The sequence below is a fragment of the Anguilla anguilla genome, chromosome 11, assembly GCF_013347855.1.
Source record: "Anguilla anguilla isolate fAngAng1 chromosome 11, fAngAng1.pri, whole genome shotgun sequence".
In the NCBI taxonomy this organism is placed as follows: Eukaryota; Metazoa; Chordata; class Actinopteri; order Anguilliformes; family Anguillidae; genus Anguilla; species Anguilla anguilla.
In genome coordinates this window covers 23,750,487-23,769,475 of record NC_049211.1, presented here as the reverse complement: position 1 = coordinate 23,769,475, position 18,989 = coordinate 23,750,487, and the positions used below count along the sequence as shown (strand labels likewise).

The 18,989-nt window shown below is 52.2% G+C and overlaps 1 protein-coding gene across 1 annotated transcript in view; it reads left to right on the top strand.

The window, feature by feature from the left end:
• The window catches only part of plxna2 (plexin A2), a 205,569-nt gene that overhangs the window by 88,907 nt on the left and 97,673 nt on the right, over window positions 1-18,989 (top strand). Inside the window, exon 5 of the mRNA XM_035383418.1 lies at window positions 18,441-18,541. Coding sequence (XP_035239309.1) covers window positions 18,441-18,541 — 101 coding nt within the window. The remainder of the gene's footprint in view (window positions 1-18,440; window positions 18,542-18,989) is intronic.

Here is an 18,989-nt window from a genome sequence, read left to right as displayed (position 1 = left end):
AGGGGGATCCTAGGCTGTGTAAATGAAACAGGCCCTGCTCAAGAAGGAAAGCCTCTCCCTCTATTTGATTTTCTTTACTGTGCCGCCATTCGTTGTTTGCACATTCTCTTTCGTCAAGATTCACTGCAACTGGTGAGAGGAAGTCAGACAGCCCGGCTCAGCTTTCACCTGTCCACACCTGGCAAACACCCCACCCGTTTATGCGCTTCACTAACACACACTTTGGGGCAGAACACACAACAGACACAGAGACACGTGCAGCGGTTCCCTGGGTAACTTCGCTGCAGTCCACATGCAAAGCGTCACGTCAGCCGGTGGGCAGAAACTCACCTGCCATGCAAATGCAGCCGCCCAGCCTCTGCCTGTCCCTCTCCGCGCTCGCTTCATTTCACCTGGTCACTGTTTGCTTTTCACGCTGCCGTGGGAATGGCGGTGGAGTCGATCAGGTGGGGCTGTGGCTTTGCGGGTTTGTTTCTCGTTTCACCGGCTCCCCAGATGGGGAAAGCAGACGGGCGGCTGCAGGTTTCAAGCCTCTGGACAACAGCGTGCTGTGCCCTCCTTTCGCCTGCTCTGCCTGGTGTCTTCTGCTGCTTTTCAAACTCTGTTGCCACAGCTACCATGTTGAATTTGGACAAACATTTGCGTGATCAAGTTGAAAAGGTTTTCAGTGGTTTGTCACCCTGGGTACAACCATTGTTCTGAAATTATATTGAACACACCTGGTGCTACTTCACTTTGTTAGAGTACTCACTACCTGGAAAGTCACCTTTTCTGAATTATTATTGTCTTGGAGGTGCTTGTTAGCTGTAATATAATAGGATGACTATGGAGAAGCGAGTGCTTAACTGACACCCCAGTAAGACTTAATATAAACCCCATATAAATGTACTGCTGTGGTAGTCATGCCCTTTCTTCTATTCCAGAACATGTTCTGTGCGCAGACTTGTAAACTAGATTTGGCTGTAGGTGCTCCGCTGCCTAATTTTGGAGCGTACTCTCGCGCTGACGCTGGTAAATCTCAGCAAACATAGCGCTTAGTGTGGTGTGACAGCAGCTTTTTATTTACACCCTTCAATTGAAATAACTGTGAAATTCCTAATGCTGTGACTAACCCAGGGAATCTGAGATGGCCTATAAAAGAAGTCTCAACTTTCACGAGGAGAAACTCTTTCCAGACGGGCGCTCATGTGCTGCTGTCATTCTGGAGCACATCAGCCCCTTTAAGAGAAGGCGGCTGGACCTACTCTAACACCGGCCAGGGGAAAAATCTCATAAGTCGCAGAGACTTCCCCGTGCTTCTCAAAGGGAGACATCGCAGCCCAGAGATCATTAGAAAATAAGAGCACTCTGAATTTCTGGCTTGGCAATTTTTCCTAAGTGCTCAGCTGTGAAATTTAAAATCAATGCTTGAATTCCCCTTTTTTCCAACCCGTGCACCCGTGGTTTCTTGTTTGCATTTTTTGGCTCTCTCAGAACCCTATCTCTCCCCCTCCCACTCTATCTTCATTTGGCAAAAACACAGCGATGGTGAGGAAATGAGTTCTGCGGTTATCGAGCCGGGGGAAATGGGATTTGTTCACACCTCGCACATGTGCAACACACCACTAACACACAATAAAAACCCAGCCTGGGTGCAGCCGGCACATCCACCCCCCGCATGCTAAAGTACAGGCACCTCTAACCGCTTCAATTCCCTTTGATTCCAGGCCCGACACCACCTGGCCAACGCCACGTATCCTTTCTTGGAAAGCTTTTTGTTTCCTGGGTTGGCTCCTTAACCCTGGTACAGATTAGATTGGCCTGCAGCCATTTTGCAGTGATCCTCTCCATCGCAGTGACCGGCAGGCGCAGAATCCCAGCGGGTACAAGCGGGAGGACGTGATCAGCGAGAACAAAGCCGCATTAATATTCACATTTAAGCCAATCTCTCCGTCTAAAAGCCGCAGAAGGGCCTTGTTCTATTTAACTCTCCTTCAGAAACCCGAGGAGGGAGACCCACAGCTGGAATGCTTTTGTCCGCACTGCATACTATAAGAAATAGGGGGAACAATGCCCTGTGCAGAGGTGAAGTGGAATTGTGGGTAAAGCTCACTCAGAAACAAAAGATGGGCGGTTAGCAAATAATAGCAGCTGGAGTTAATGTTGGAGGGGCATGAGCGGCGTGTCGAATGGTCAATGGCTTGCGCTCTCACTTTGCCTCCGGCTATCCCCGAACCCGTGTATGTGTGAAGAGGATCTTGAATGGGGATGGCTTCCGGCCTTTCACACACTCGTCCTCCAGACAAGGCCGTCCACAGCTCTCTGTGACCTCTGTTCACCCCCGTTAGAGGACAGCTGTTTGAACCGAAGAAAAGAAACAAGAAAAGGGTTTTGACCTTTCACCCCGTCTCTGCTCCCGCTCACCAATCAATGTCGCCGTGACCACCCCAGACAAAGAGTCTGATTAGCTAGAGTCTCCATGGTAAAGGTGTTGGAAGAGCTGAAAGGCTCGCTTGCAGGCTGCAAACCCAGAGTTCTCAAGGAATGTAGAAATGAATTAATTACTTGATACTGGAAGAGCAGTCTTTTTAAATGGAATCTTCCCCATTGCTTCATTCACTATGACATATTTTCTTCAGTCAGTTTCCCAGATTTTGAGCAAATTGAATGTTAAGTATTTTAGCAGAGATGCAGCAGTGTATCTGTTTGACTTTGATTCCAAAAGATGTTGGCTCTTAGTCACACGTGTGAAATTCGCCCATGAAATAAAGGAGGCTTTTCTGTTTGGATGATTAGGAACCAAAACCGTTGCCGTGGCATGACCCGTTTGACAATGCCGTGCCATATATGCCATGCGACCATGAAATCCACGCTGCTGTTTACATGGAAGAGAGGGCAACGGCAATGTGGTCCTGTGGGGCGTGACTTGAACGTTCACGCCACTGCGGACGCATCTGCTGCCGTCCCCGAAATGGGAACAACTGCCCCCACCCCCACCCCTTCGCCAGTAGCCTTTCCCATTTAGTGCGTATGATTTCCCGCTGTCCTATAGGATTGTGGTTCGGCTGCCTGAGTGCAGTGGACGTGTGTATCGGAGATTAATGGATTCCAAATCTTCTTTGATGTGGATTTCCTTCAGAGAGCCGTGGCGCGGGTTTGGCATGGCCACGGTAGGGTTCGTTATGGGGGAAATCAATCCCCGTGATGGGTCCTGCTTAGCTGCCCCTGCCTAGGCCCGAGCATCTCTCTGACAGCTTCACTTGATATTGACACCTGGACAAATCAGGATAAATGCCCCTGTCGATACGGGCGTCCACGGTTATTGATGAAGCCATTTTGCTTTTCATTCTGAAGAAACTGCTTTTACCCCCCTCCGAACTACATCCCTCCCCCCCCTCCCCCCCTTCTGTCTCTCATCCTCCGGTAGAGCCAAAACACAATCTGGTGCGTCGACGGTTCCCCCTGGACTTTACAAAGAGGGGTCAAAGGTTAGCCAAGTCAGTAAATAAAGCTCTTGTAATGGTAAATAAGGTGAAACGTTTTAGCAAAGCGAGGGGAAAATGTCCTTGGCCCGCTGCGGCATTAAGGGAATGTCTTTGTTATGCCATATTGCCCGCGTAATGTATTCTGCATTCTCTGCTGCAGATGGGGTGAGGCAGCGAATCACCGTTCCAGGGTGATCTCACATGCGCCAGCGAGAAAGTGTTAATGTTAACCTGTTAACTCCGAAGCGCATTTGCATTAATCCCAGGGTGTGCAATTTTAATTGACTTAAGCCAGGATTAGTATTAATCAGGGTTTGTTCACTAGAGCCATTGTCCAATTCTGGCCTCATTATTTGATAGCACGGGTCCTGTCAGTCCCCATCATAACATTAATTAATATGAGCAGGTCTATAGAAGTCCAGGGCGCCACACCCCACCACCCAAACCCCTCTCGGCACTTCAGGACAGTCGATAAATAATTTTCTCACCGAGTCGCTACGGCTGTGCTTCAGCTGAAGTTTTAAACAGAGGGTGAAAGGTCGTTGTCCTTGTTTGTAAACAGTCTGAGCGTCCCCTCCAGACCTTTGAACCTTATCTGGTTATGGATTTATGCTGGTGCGGAGAGACGGGGTAATTAATGAGGGGAGAGCCGGGCGCCGCAGGACCCTCAGCCGTACCTGCCGGAGCTCATCGCCGTCTCCTCCTCCCCCGGGGCTGTTAAGCACACGGCCAGATCACTGGCCTGTAATGAGCTAGCGTACCTGAGCACCGCCCCTCCCCCCCAGGAGAGACGTCTCCACCGCATTGGCTTACTGTGATGTAACTCGCCTTTGTGCAATGTGGATGGTTACTGCGGTCATCACTACAGATTTAAAATGCTTGCCTCCCCCCCCTCCCATTAAAGCTGAAAGCCATGTTAGCCCAGATTGACCCGGCGGTAAACCAACAGCGTCACAACAGGACGAGGCCGCAGACTAATGCTTATGCAATATAATGGGGGTTTTCTGTTCAGTGAGACTCATGCTTATAATCTCCATTCGTTCTCTTTTATTCTGCTCGTGAAATGGCAAACTTGAGAAAAAGGAGCCATCAAAAGACAGATGATGGGATGAAAAAAAAAACTCAACATAAACGTGCCTACCCCAAATGTTAAGTGGCACCGAAAGACAGTGAGACTGAATGTAAAATTTCAAGTTTGATGTTGTTAGGAAAGCGAGACACGTTGATTTTAAGAGCGCTAACCTAACTTTTTTTCACAGAGAGTACAATATTGTCTCTGGGTTCAGGGAACGATAGGAAAGGGCGACAAGAAAATTGGGGATGTAATTAAAAATGTTCTGGCCCATCAGCAGGCTTCATAGCTGTCAGCGTTTGACTGTATAATGTCGCGCCCTTTGTGAGTTTTGTCAGCACCTAAAGAATTCCCTGACATCCATCTCTGTGGCAATAGAGGCGCCTCACTCCTCTAATTGCAGGCTTTAATTGCAATAATTATTTACAAGCCTAATTAAACAAAAAAGAGTCTCCTGGAGACACGACTGCCAGTTCAAGGAATCAGGTTTCATCCTGTCGAGAGGGAGCGTCGTGGAGTGAAACAGCGCAGCGCTGTCATTATTGTTCCTCTTCTAATTGGTGGAGAAGGCAGCCGGAGGTTCGCTCGGCTGAAAGAAAACACTTTCCTTTTTTTTTTTGCGTCTCTCCCAGAGTGCTTCTTTGCAAATGCCACTGACCTTCTTCAGTGAAGAAAACAAAGAAAAATTGACTGCACTTGAGGCAGAGAAAAGTCCAGCTTCTTTGTCACCGGAGAAGAGCGGAGGGAAGGGTCCTCGGTCACTCAGACCTCAGTGAGACGAGTGCCTCCCAGCACAGAGCACTGTCAGACAAGCCACAGCCAGAAATCTCTCTGAAATGCTCTTCTACTGCTGCCCCCTTCCACTGTGTGATTTACCTTAAGGATTCTTAAAAACATTTTTAGAAGGAGTATTGTTATATACTTTTAAGGACGCAGACATGCTCTGCCCAGACTAAACGTCTGTGCTGCTGGCTGGGTCGGTGGGGTGGGAGCGTGGCGTCAGATCCGCTGGCAGCGTAGCGGCGGCGGTGCCTTCACGAGCTAATGCACCGCGGTGCTCATAACGTCCTGAGCTCTGAGAATCCCTCCTCCCTGCCTTCTCCGGCCCTCTAAATCTCACCAGCTAACCACCCACGACGGCTTCAGGGATGGAGGGGTAAATCTGTCATCGTCCGTCAGCGCCGAATGGCCGCCACTTTATTAATGGGATTCCTTACCTGCTCTCAGCCCAACAAGGATCTCTCTCTTTCTCTCTCTCTCTCTCGCTCTCTCTCGCTATTCTCTCTCTATCCCCTGTCTTGCTGTGTTTCTGTCTCTCCTTCCCCCTCTCTCTGTTTCACGCTCTCTGTCTCCCTTCTCTTGTTCTGTTTCTCTCTGTCCCCTTCTCTTTCTATCCCTCTCTACCTCTGTATGTATTCTCTCTCCCTCCCCTCTCTCACTCTGTCTGTCTCTCAGCAGAGTATGTTTACCTTTATCTCCCCCATCTCTCCTGTGGAACTGTCTGTTCTCTCTGACACAGGCAGACTGGGGGGACATGGCTGCTTATAGGGGGTGGGAGGGATCTCACAGCCCTGGGTCTCTGCGCTCCTATTGGTGTAGCACAGTAGCCCGGTAACACCGCCACCACTGCCAGCATCAGCCGAGGGGTCACGTGCAAAAAAACGTCTTACTGTCCCATCCTGTCTCAGTTAGCTTTTTGCAAGTGCCGTTCTCCGGACACTATGTATTTCTGTCCATGAGCCGCCATGCAGGATCTGTAAACCAGGCTGGTCGCTATGGAGCGCCATCCAGTGGCCTGGGGCCGTAAATCAAGCCCCCCATCGTTAGCTGCTTGACCTGAGCTGCTGAGGTTTCGCTGGGGAATGGAGGTCCGGTGGGCTGCCAGAGCCACGCGCACGCTTTGTCCACGACACAGCCTGCTCTGGCAAATGTGTTTAGTTTTTTTTTTTTACCAGGGAAGTGGCTGTTTGTGTGGAAATTCAATAGTGGGGGTCCTTTATTGGCCTTATGTGCCAGAACCAGTGCACACTAAACCTCTAAACCTAAGGCTGGGTTAGAAAGGGGGAGGGGGGGGGGGGGTCAATCCCAGAATGCCCCTCTTCCATTCAGATTGCAAAGAGAGGTGAGCTGTCAGCAGAAACAGCGCTGATGGATGCACTGTGTTACATGTTTCTTCACTTGGACCTCTGTCAGTCTGGAGACGTCTCCTAGCTCTATCTATAGAGAGGAGGGAGGGAACACAGGCATCTTCATTTGAAGATTTCACACGGCAAAGAAAAGCATATTCCTTTGACATGTATTGATTTGTAGATATGACGGATGGGGCTCTTTTCAAAGCTTCAGCCAGCGTACGCAGAGGTACCTGTGCTGGTCAGATGGCTCCAGACCCCAGGGCTGTTCGCAGAGTGGTTTGGGGGGGGGGGGGATGGTTGACTGACAGGGGCTGTTTGTACCACGTTAATCGGGCGAGTCGCACCTTGCTGAGCCTGCAGGGTGCGCCCCCTTCAGGGCGGGCGATGGGGCGGGGGCTGCAGTAATGACAGTGGTAATAACAGTGATGTTACAGGGCCGGGCTCCTCACCGATGATGGATGCAGCTGCTGTGTAATGACACAGTGCTGAGCCGGCAACATGCAGAGAGAGCAGGCGTGGGGGGTGGGGGGGGGGGGGGGGTGAGGGGGTGGGGGGGGGGTGTGGGCGTGGTTTTGAGGGGGTTGGCAGACACATTAATGCGCTCACATTGAAAATGAATGTTGAATGTCATACCTGAAATGCAGCACTTGGAGATAAAAAAAAAGGGAAGATAAAAAGTCAGAGGGAGCACAATTTAAAAGCCTTGTTTTTAAGGAATGGAAATCTTGGAGCAGCTGTTTGAAATGTTGTATTTGTAATATTTTCCTGGAAAGCAGAAATTGGGTGTTGGCAGGATCACAGGACTCAGTAACCGGTAGAATCACATCACGATGAATGCAGAGCCAAGTGTGTGTTCCTCTCTTTAAACCGAAGATGAGCTGGAGATTGAGTAAGGATCTGGAATTACATAAGAACCCCCTAACGAAATGACATAAAAACCTTGCGTAATATAAACACCCCGGGAAGGGAGATGAAAGTGTCCGTGCGAAATCCGCAATTCAGAGCGATACACGGAAATAGGCTTACTGTCCGCTCAGTTTCATGTGGATGTGCACATTAGCCCTGTTCTCTGAGGGAAATAAATAAATAACTCAAATAAATAAATAAATAAATAAGTGACGGAGGTAATTTTGAAAAATATGTGGAAAATAGCAGGGGACAGCATGTCAGCGTGAAGCACAAAGACAATTTCAGCTCATTATGTCGGTGTTCTGCTGCTACCCCCTCGAACAAAGAGATGTGGGGACCGCCAGCCTGCCCGGAATAAATGAGACGTGCGGTGTTCAGCGCCGTGCTCTGAGCGCCGCGTCTCCTCCGCACCTCTGCACAAGGCCCTCCTAATGATTCTCTGGCCAGGCTACTCCATGACGGGCCCTGCCTTCTCTCCAGGGGCTGGGCACCCTGGTACAGATTGGGGGGCCGGCACGTCTGCCCCGCTGACCGGCGGCTAACTTCCTGTGCTAGCCCAACGTTATGGAAACGTTACAGGAAGGGAAGAATGGAGGTTTGGTTTCACGGTCAGCTAACCATTTGAAGAGTAGGTCTTTGGAATGTTTTTTTTGCAAAATTATAAGTGTTCTAGAACTCCATTGCTTTCAATTACCAGTAGTGACTGTTGCATCAGCATTAGAATGTTCAGTTAAGAACATTCTAATTGCATATTTGTGACCTCACACCTTAAAGGGTTAAGGAAAGCTGTGGCCTGCTCTGGGGCATGTGGGTCATGTAGGCGCAGGGAAAAACTGCATCTCTGACAGGAAACGTGAGCGTGAGGTGCTGTAGTATATTATACATCCCAGCTGGTGTGCTGTGCTTAATTACGCTGAGCCTCTCCTCACAGGTCTGTCATGGGCAGCCCCAGCCCCAGTGACTCTGCCAGGAGGTTTTAGGAGGGAATCCTTGGACAAAGAGGTTATCACTCACAGACATGTACAGAATGCTCAAACACACACACACATAAACACACACACACACAAACGCAAGCACACACACACACACATACACACACACACACACACACACACACACACACACACAAACGCACACACACACACACACACACAAACGCACACACGCACGCACACATGCACGCACGCACGCACGCACACACGCACGCACACACGCACGCACACACGCACGCACGCACGCACGCAAACTGGGGCTCTGAATTCCCAATTCAGGGGATTTTGAAACCTCCCTTTGTCTGTGTTGCTTCAGTATCAATCTAATCAATACACAAAGGGGCAGTCTGGGGAGGGGGGCAGGGGAGCAGTTGAAAATGGAAGACCCCAGAGGCCCCCCCCCCCCCCAGCCTGTTGATCGGGGGGCATCGCTGCGTTATTAACCGGTGAGGTGCCGGTCGGCTGACGGCCGTGCTGTAGGCTGCTGCAGGCCTGGGTAATTGGGGCGAGGAGGAGCCATAATGGCGTCTGGTTGGGGAGTGTGCCTGTTGGGGAGCATGCGCTGGTCTCTGCTCCTAGGCTGGGAGTGGAGGCAGTGAGGCATGGCTGGAGCCCTGGTCTCTGCTGAATCCGCTGCTAAGTGCTGGTCTGTTTCCGCACCTGCAGCTCTGTCTCCATATGTCTGTAATATATGGTTGTCTGTAAGAGGTTTACTTCACTGCTGTGTGTTTTTGCTGTGGTCTCTGCTTTTTCTGATGTTTATTTTAATTTTTTTACATTTTGCTACAACACTATATTTTTGTTCTCTTATTCAACCCCTCTATAAGTCACACCTTCTCTCACAGTCCTTGGCTGCGTGTATCCAGAGACCCCGTGCTGTCTTGCAGCTCTGTGTTGCTGAGCCAGTGTGTGCTCTCTCTGTCTCGTTCTCATTCCCACACTCCCAAACGCTGTTGACTCTTCAGTCCCAGGTGAAGGCGTTTAGCCGGCAGTGTCAATATGGCGTGCGGTCAGTCCCCCGGTCAGTGACACGCCGAGCCGCGCGTGTCCTTGGTGGAGGACGCGTGACCTTGACTGGATCACGGGGGTCTGCAAGCAGGCCTCACCTCTCCCCCAGTGTGTCTCCAAACACGTACGCTCACCCCCACCGCCGCATTAGAGACCCTTCCCAGAGCGCACGGCGGGGCTGTGCCCATTGGTCCAGCAGGCCTGACCTCTCCCCCAGTGTGTGTCTAAATACAACCCCCCCCCCCCATGAGAGACCCTTCCCAGAGTTCCGTTCCCCGTGAGGAGTGACCGTCCCCAGCCGAGGATGAGAGCTTCCCCCCCGCTCCGTTTCCCCTCCCTGTAAATGTCACCGGCAGCCTTTTTAATACACGTCCAGCAGGGCCTGGCCGGACCGCACCACGGTCCGAGAGACGCACACAGTTTACTTACTGAAGTGCACAGCGATGGAAGGCTACAGAGCTGAAACCAGCACAGAGAGGCATGGAAGCAACCTGCTGCTCCTTCACCTTGACGCCCCTGGTCTTCTGTTCTTACGTAAGACTGCGTGGGGCTTCGCGCCAGCAGCACATACGGATTTGATGTTTCGGGAGGGCCGCGTTTTACTTACATTTTGGCCTCGTGTGAGAAAAATGTTTCAGGACCACAGGTTGAATTTTAGGTAAGGATTTGGGCCTTTTAACAGTTTGGTTGCGGGTTGAAATCCTGCTTGTATAATCCAGAGAAACGTACAGTGCTAAATTCATCCAATAAAGGGCCAATCCTGCTATACTGTATAAATGGATAGAGAAGAAAGCATTTAAATAGTATAAATGGCACGATGACAATGGCATCTGCCGAACAGATGAACAGTTGTATAAATGCTATAAATACTGTTCAGCGTGCTTTGGCTGAAACTGGTTATTGCCTATTGCTTATGGGATAAGACAGGCCTTTGCTGTCCTGGACTTTCCCTTTTGCATTCAGGACCGTAAACGTTCATGTTCTTGGTAATTGAAAACACCTCGCTCTGCTTTTCTGGTTGCGAGCGATGGCATCAGCTCAGGGGGCTGACTGGCTCTCTGCGGGAGGGCAGACCTCCTGGCGGGTGAGAGGCGTTCCCTCGGCCTTGCCGCAACATTGAGGCAACGTTTACCTGGGAAAGGCGGTGGGTTAGTGTCTGCGGGGGGGGGTTTGGGAGGCAGGTGCAGAGGCACGTTTTCGCCCGCTCGCTCATACAGGTGGGTGAAGGGCTCGTTAGGGAGCGCAGGTGTGCGGGTCTCTCCCTGGTCCCGGGACCGCTGTCGGAGGGAGGAGGGGGGCAAGCCTGATCAGACGGAGACGGGGCTGGGGACCTCACTGACAGGGTGCTGACGTTTGATCCAAGTTCCCCCAGGAGCTCCAGGCAGGAACGCCAGATGTTAAGAGGATCCTCTCTCCTCCGACCTGATGCACCCCCCCCCCACCCCCATTGCCTTTTTCCCATCAACCTCTGTAGCTTCTGCACCACTGCTGATGTCTCAAGTTTACATTATTAATTTACAAACAGCCTCAAAGAGCGACTTATGCTACGTGCAGTTATGAACAGTATCTAACCCATAGCAAGTGCTTAGACCACAACCCCGTTCAAGGATGGTGCAGTTTTTAGTTTAAGCCAGTTGACCTTGCTTAATTTTCTAAATTTCTGTTTAAACTAATGTTCTTTCAGTCCTATATTAATCCGCTATCAGACCACAGTAAAATTCACCAAGGGCACAAGTGTAACCTTAACTGAACTTATAATTTTCTCAAAAATGTCAGGTCAAATAAATCATAAGGCTAATAAATAAATCAGAACAGAATTTGAGGTGTGTGTGTGTGTGTGTGTGTGTGCGTGCGTGTGTCTGGGGGGGGTTGTTCATCTTCACTCTTTCACCTTTTTGGAGGACCCACCTCCTTTACTTCGTCCACCCCCCACCTTTCAGCTGCCCAAAAACAGGATTTCAGCTGTCAATAATTAATACTTCTCCTATTTCTACCCTCTGTACCATCTTTCATCCTCTCTCTTTATCTTTCTTTGGATTCCTTTCTTTCGCTGTCTTTCATATCCTCTCTCATGCTGTCCCTGGTGCCCCCCCCCCCCCCCCCACAGCTGTGTCTTAGCTTGTGTGTGCGCAACTGTCCGTCCCCCTCCTGACAGTGTCTGTCAGTTTCCTTCCACAGGCCGCTGAGGGCAGGAGCCTGGCGTTCGGACACTCTCCCCCCCCCCAACTATCCCCCCACCCCACCCCTCCCGCTCGCTCTCCAGCCCCATTGCCTGCTGCGCCTCTTTGTTACTTATTTATGCAGTTGGCAAAGCAGGGCACACATGTTGAAATCCAGTGATCCCTTGCTGCATGTGTGTGCGCGCCCTCACGTATGTGTGTGCGTGTGTGTGCCTGTGTGTGTGTGTTTGCGTGTGTCTGTCTCTGCCTGTTTGAAAGCCTTACCCTTTCAAATGACCTATTATGCTGCCATACACATATAAATTAAGAATGAGCTATTAGAGCTAAAAACAGACAGCGCCATTAGACTGGGGTTGGGTCGGGTCAGAAGTCTGTCGGTCTCTGGGAATCACAGCCCTGGGTACTGATGAGGAAGTGTCCTAAGCAGACGAGCCCACCTCAAGCCCTCCGTCTGTATGTGAGGCAGCAGGGGGAGGCTTGTTCAGGCAGGGTGTGGCACACCTGCAGGGGCCAGCAGCAGTCCGGTAGGGTGCGGTCTCAGCTCTGGAGCAGCCAGGCTGGGGGGCGAGGAAGACATCGCTGGCCTACTTTCCTCATGTGATGTAACTGGGTCTGTGTCTGCCAGGGGGCATGGCCTCCTCTGAACTGTCTCTGAACACGCAGCCACACCAGTGTGTGTGTGTGTGTGCGTGTGTGTGTGTGTGTGTGTGTGGCTGTGTGTGTGTGTGTGTTTGCCAGTGTGTGTGTGATGTGTGTGTGTGTGTGGTTGTGTGTGTGTGTGACGTGTGTGTGTGCCAGTGTGTGTGTGTGCGCCAGTGTGTGTGTGATGTGTGTGTGTGTCAGTGTGGCTGTGTGTGTGCGTATGGCATGTGGCTGTGTATGTGTATGGCTGGTTTGTGTGTGCATCTGGCTGTGTATGTGTGTATGTATGTGTGTGTTTGTGTGGCTGTGTGTGTCTGTGTAGGGGGGGGCTGTGCGTGTGTGTGGCTGCCATCCTTGAAGGCCCTCGCACCATTACAGTGCCCAAATGTTTCCTTTTGCAAAATCTACAAGTTCATGCAAAATCCAATAAACAAACGGAACTAATTGTACAGGAGCGGCTGATTTGAATCGGAGCCGCGATTAGGGGAGGAGATGCTCGGGCTGCACAGATACTGAAATCGTTTCTGGAGAATTAGAAATTAGAGAGAATTTGTAGATTGGAATCACCTCGTATTGTCTGCCTCCCTCTCCAGAATCAATTCAGTGAGTCCGATGCATGGTGCTTAATTTTCCTCCCAGTGTAGCTTGTCTGTTTTGCTGATATAAACACAAAAGAAAAGCCTTGATGAGATTGCCTGCAGTTGAGATGATGTATGTTCCTCTATTCGCACGTCGCACATAAACAGAACGCTGCACGGCTCGGCGGAGGGAGAAGAAGAAGAAAGCTACTGTGACACGCGTGGGAGGTTTCGAGTGGCGGGCTGAAACTGCGTGGGTCCCAGGGGCCAATGGGGAGCGCACGCTTTATCGAGCGCCCGGCGAAGGGGTCAGACGCGGCGGGGGAGAGGAGCGTCGAGCGAAAGCAGCGTCGGGGCGGAGAGACGGGGCGCTGGGGAGAGATTAAACGGCTGCTTATGGAAGTGCGGGGGGGGGGGGGGAGCCCAGTCGAGTCCCACAGAGGGGGGGCGTCCCACCAGATGGAGCGCAGTCGGATTTGCTCTGTGAGACTCGGCGAGCCCCCGTTCTCCTCTGGCGCCACGCACATCGTGTCTCAAAGGTCAACCCAATAAGGGTGAAGCCATCCTGCCGCCCCCCCCCCCCTCCACCTGGGGCAAATTCTGCTCTCTCCCCCGGTGAACAGGTCTGAGAGCTGCTGTGAGCTCGTAGCGCTGCGTGATCCTAGTGATTGAGCCGCTTTCAGAAGGAAGAGAGCGCGGGGGGGTGCTGGGGGGGGGGGGGGGGGGGGGGGGGGCATGGTCACCTAGCCTGGAAAGAGTCTGGGCTGGGATACACAGGCACTCCTGTGGTGGTGCTGATGAGCCCAGCAGGGGTGGGGGAAGGGGGCTGGAGGGGGAGGGGGGGGGGGGGGGATCAGCCGTGACGGGAGAGCAGCAGCAGGACGCGGCGCCCTCTCCTCACAGCGGGACGAGCGGACGGAGGGTGGCGAGGGGTGCTGTGATCGATGTGTTTAATTCCAGTGACGTGGCTCCAGCTCAGCTCTCTCATTAAAAATGCATGGGAGGAGGATGGGAGGAGGATGGGAGGGGTGGGGGCGGGGGGCTCGGGTGCGGCTGCGGCCCGTCCCAGCGGTGCCAGCTGTTTACGGCCCGCTCCGAGTGGCTGGGGGGGGGGGGTATGGTCTGCACTGGGGTCAGCGGCTGGCCCGTTGCCATGGCATCCGGGGACAGAAGGGGGCGGAGAGGGGGAGCTCCTCGCATTCCTGGTCTGCAGTTTTTTTCCTGCTCCAGGGGCAGGCTGGAAGAGCGGCCTTCAGCAGGTCGGCCGGCCGCATTGATTGCACACGCAGGGCTGGGACTCGCCGCTTCCCCGGCTCTCCACCCCTCCTGCGCTTAATTGTGCGCCATTCGTCAGCCCGTTGCCATGGGCCCCGGCGCGTTTCTAAAGCCCGGCAGGCCGACGGGCGCGATATCAGCCTCCGTGCCGGATGCATCGGAACGGGGCTCAGCGCTTTTCCAGCGGGGTCTGCGGGGGTTTAGCCATTTTCTTTATTAGCACGCAGCGTGGAAGCAGCCCCACCGCACGCGTGTGGCCGTCTGCTGCCTAGCTGGCGCGTGGGGCTCTCTCAAAGGAAGGGGAACTTTCGTTGTGTTTGGATTGCCGTGTCCCCGCTTGCCCTTCGTAGCCTGTCCCTGTTAACACTGAGGCCTTTCCCTCAGGAGCAGGCAGGCATAGCGCTGTACCGTCCGTATGCTAGGCTAGCGCTATAGCCATGCTAATGGAAAAGCGTGCTGCTTAGCTTCCCCGTGTCATAGCCTATGGTTTTCCTCCCTGTATCCGGGGGGCTGCCTGGAGCCGCGATCTCACCGCGAGCTTCAAACGGTGTCTCTGGCCGTCCCGTCGTCACCCGAGACCCCGGCTCACCTTTCGCTCCCTGTCATCCTGGCACCGCGGCCCCCACCTTGTCAGCACCGTGACAACTGGTCCCGCCCCCCGTGGTCTGTGATCATCACACGGCCACGCCCCCCCCCCCACCCCCACCCCGGCCCGCTCGCCACAGGAGAACGGCCCCATTGTGCGTCGCCACGGCTGCTGCCCCAGTGCGCTGAGTGACTGGGGCGTGTGCTGGGCAACAGCTGCCCCCCCCCCGCCCACCCCAGCACAGGCAGCCCACACCTTGGGGCCCAAACTGCACCCCTCCAATCTGAAGTCAACACACTGACACCGGCCTGCTTTAACGTCACCCGATACCAGGACACCAGCCCTGTCTGCCTGCCTCCGTTTGTCTGCACCCTGTTATTTATTTATTCACCCGTCACACACGGTGACACACGCTGAGGTTTATGTGGGGGCCTCACTGCTGGAATGGTGCGGGGGGGGGCGGCGCTGGGGGGGGGCAGCGCTGGGGGGGGCAGTGCTGGGGGGGGGCAGCGCTGGGGGGGGCAGCGCTGTTGTTGTGTCTCTGGCTCTCTCTAATGACCCTGCTTTTCCTTGGGCTCAGCTGTGTCGCTGCTGTGCCGCTTTATTGTACGCCACCTGTTTCTGGGGGCTTACTGTCCCTCACTGGGCCCCCCAAATCTGAGCACTTTCTCTTGCCTCTGATGACCGGCTGGAGTGGGGGGTTGTAGGGGCGGGGGTGATAGTCGCCTTGACTGTTACACTCACTTAAACAAGCACAGCGTGGCACACACAGACACATTGCCCACACAGGCAGCTTTCAGACAAACACGCACAAACATGCACATGCACACACACACACACAGGCACACACACACACGCACACGCACACTCACGCAGGAACACACACACACGCACACTCACGCAGGAACACACACGCACACACACAGACACAGGCACACACACACACACACACACACACACGCACTCACAGGCACACACACACACACACACACACACACACACACACACACAGAGCCGTCTTGTTGTCTCCCGTCACATGGCTGGCTCTTTGTTCCGCGGGCCCCCTCTGAGCGGGGACAGGTGGATGACAGCACAGCCATTGGATCCCCACTGGAATCCCAACTGGAGCCAGTAATGACATTTAACCTGGCCGTGCTGTGTGGAAACAGCGGGGTTTAAAAGCGCCAAATGGGAACCGTCCCATTTCCTCCACATCACGCTGACTTACCCAGAGCTGCACGCTTAATTCCCACAGACATACACTGTGCTCCCTTTTGAGGACATTGATTAGGGAAGAAGGCAGAAGAGGGAGCGACAAGTTTTCCATTGTTCCCGTGTTGCCACAGCTTCATGCTAATAGCACAGGTTAAGCACTGTGCAGGCCTTCTCTTCGTGGAGTATGGAGCTGCGTTGTGTGTCCTGCGGTTGTGCTAATGATGCCTCTGTAGACCGGGAGGCAGGCGTCCTGCGGGCCTGCTCAGAGCCCCGAGCCTCTTGTGACGAGGTGATGTCACCGCTGATGTCACCGCTGAGTGACAAGCGGCAGCAGTCCGGTCTCAGCTGTCGGGCAGGGCAGGGGCAGGAAAGGGCAGCCGTGATGGCGTGTCCCGGCTGCAGCTGGCTTCACGTCTCTCACCGGCGTCACCGGCTCTGCCTGTGCCTGCCTGCCGTTTGGCACTCAAAGATAAACGCGCTCCACGCCTGAGATTTCTTACACTCGCGTTTCAGGCATGCAGCCGATGTTGTTATCCAGGGTGACTTACACAGTTTATGTTCTTTTTACGTACATTCAATTTGCGCAGCTGGACATTGACTTTAGTAATTCAGGTTAAGTGCTTTTCTCTAGTGTACGGTACAATGGCAGCGCCTGACCTGGAAATCAAACCTGCATTCTTGGAGATGCATGCAGAGTTCCATTACCATTATTCCTCTCTGCCGCCCTGCTACCTACTGTGTGTGTGTGTGTGTGTGTGTGTGTGTGTGTGTGTGTGCGCGTGTGTGCGTGTGTGTGTGTGTGCGTGTGTGCGTGTGCGCGTGTGCGTGCATGCGTGCTTGTCTGTTTGTGTGCGTGAGTGCGATTGAATGTGTGTGTGTGTGTGTGTGAGAGTGTCTGTGTGTGGCTGGGTGTTTTCACAAAAGGCATTCACAGAGGTTCAGGTTCAATCCAAACACGAGCTTCCTGTCAGCTGTCAGTAATGTATGTGTGGAGCTCTGTGATTATCACACCTTGCAATTAAGCGGCATGTCAGCAGCAGGGCCGAGGGTTTGGGGGGGGCGGTCTCCTGCGTTTACGAGCTGCAGCAGTCAAGCCTCTGCCACTCACACAGCAGAGAGCATCACGCCTGTTGACCTGGCTGTATTACAATGAGTGGCATTACTGAGGACAGAGTGACAACAGCAGGAGAGCATGAGGTGCTGTTTAAATAACTAATGGGTGTGAGGTCACTGGGGTATTATAAATGGAGGTGTATTTTCTTTTATTTGTGAGTCCAGACTGGATGTGTACGTGAATATGACTTGATGTGAAAGCGAATATGAGTGAGTGAGAGGATGAGGAAGAAAAATTGAGTGTTTGTGTCTGTATGTTCACTGTGTATGTTTGTGTGCATGAGAATGCGCATGCCTGTTTATGTGTGTCTGTGTGCATGTGTATGTGTGTGTGTGTGCATGTGTGTGTGCATGTGTGTGTGCATGTGTATGTGTGTGTGTGTGCATGCGTGTGTGTGTGTGCTTATGTGTGTGTGTGTGTGTGTGTGTGTGTGTGTGTGCATGTGTATGTGTGTGTGTGCGCATGTGTATGTGTGTGTGTGTGCTTATGTGTGTGTGTGTGTGTGTGCTTGTACGTGTGTGTTTCAGGACAGATGCCGCTCTTTACACAAAAGGCCTGCCGTGTAAAAGAGCACATTCACCAGCAGCCACCAGCTGCTGGGGCTCCTGTTGGGCTCAGAAAGAGACAGTAAAAAAACACCAGTTGCTGTTTCCACTTGCATCCATCTGTCATCCCCCATGTCCAAGTAAAACAGAGGGCTTTAAACCTTGTGAATAGGATACCAGTTAAACTGCTGTCGGGCAACACTATGAGGATTAGACACACCCACCAACCCATGACGGAATGAGTGCTCACCTTCTTCCCCCGTGTTTTTAATTTATTCTCTAGCTGTGTACATCTCCTGAATCTTAGGGGCGTTTTGAAAGTTTAAAAAAATCAATACAGTAATATCTGAACTTGCCTGGTATCCAGTGAAGCTGGAAATTCATTACAGACTGAAATAGAAGTCAATACGTTTGTGAAAATTAAAGCAAGGAATAGTGTTTGGCCAGGCTTAAGCAACATTTCCAATCAAACTTGAATTAGTTTTTTTCTAAATACCTCTCGCCCTTCTCTCATTTCATTTACCTTCCTTGAAACTTTATGATGAATTTCGAAACCAACAAACTATACATTACATTAGAGTTTCAGCGTGACAGTTTACTGGTGCTCAGAATTGAAACAGACCCTTTGGTGTCCTGTGGCAGTGTGGTTTTGCGTATGTGTGTGTGTGTGTGAGCTGGCTCTTTCATGTTGACCGTGTGCTGAGCCGGTGTTCTCTCTGTGTTTGCAGGTGACGAGGGTCCCCATCGAATCGTGCGAGCAGTACGGGACGTGTGGGGAGTGCCTGAGTTCCGGGGACCCCCACTGCGGCTGGTGTGTCCTACACAACATGTGAGTCCCCCACCCCTGTCCCGCTCCGGCTTTGGGTCTTCCTACTGCCGTAATGAAAAGCATGTCGCTGAAAGATTTTCATTTCTCAATATTAAAGTGTCTGTTTGGAGGAAAGTGGGGGCTGGTCAGTATTTTATCTGGGGTTTCAGCAACAATTCATTAGGTATTTATAGCGACTTATAATCCATTCCAAGGCATGTGTTGAGTCTCGTAAATTTGCACTGTGATGCTCTTTCCAAATATTTGACAAAAAAGCCTGATCAAGCTCTGTTCAAGAGGCTTGGACTGTATTTTTGCTTCCCTTTTTTCACCCTCTAGTGGTAAGACTTCATTACTAAAGGATCCACTGAGTAAGCCTGTCAGTGAGCAAGTCTATAAGAGAGTGAAGGGCTGTGATGTTCTAGGGTCTGCTTTCTCCAGCACAATCCGAAAATAAGACCTCTCAGCT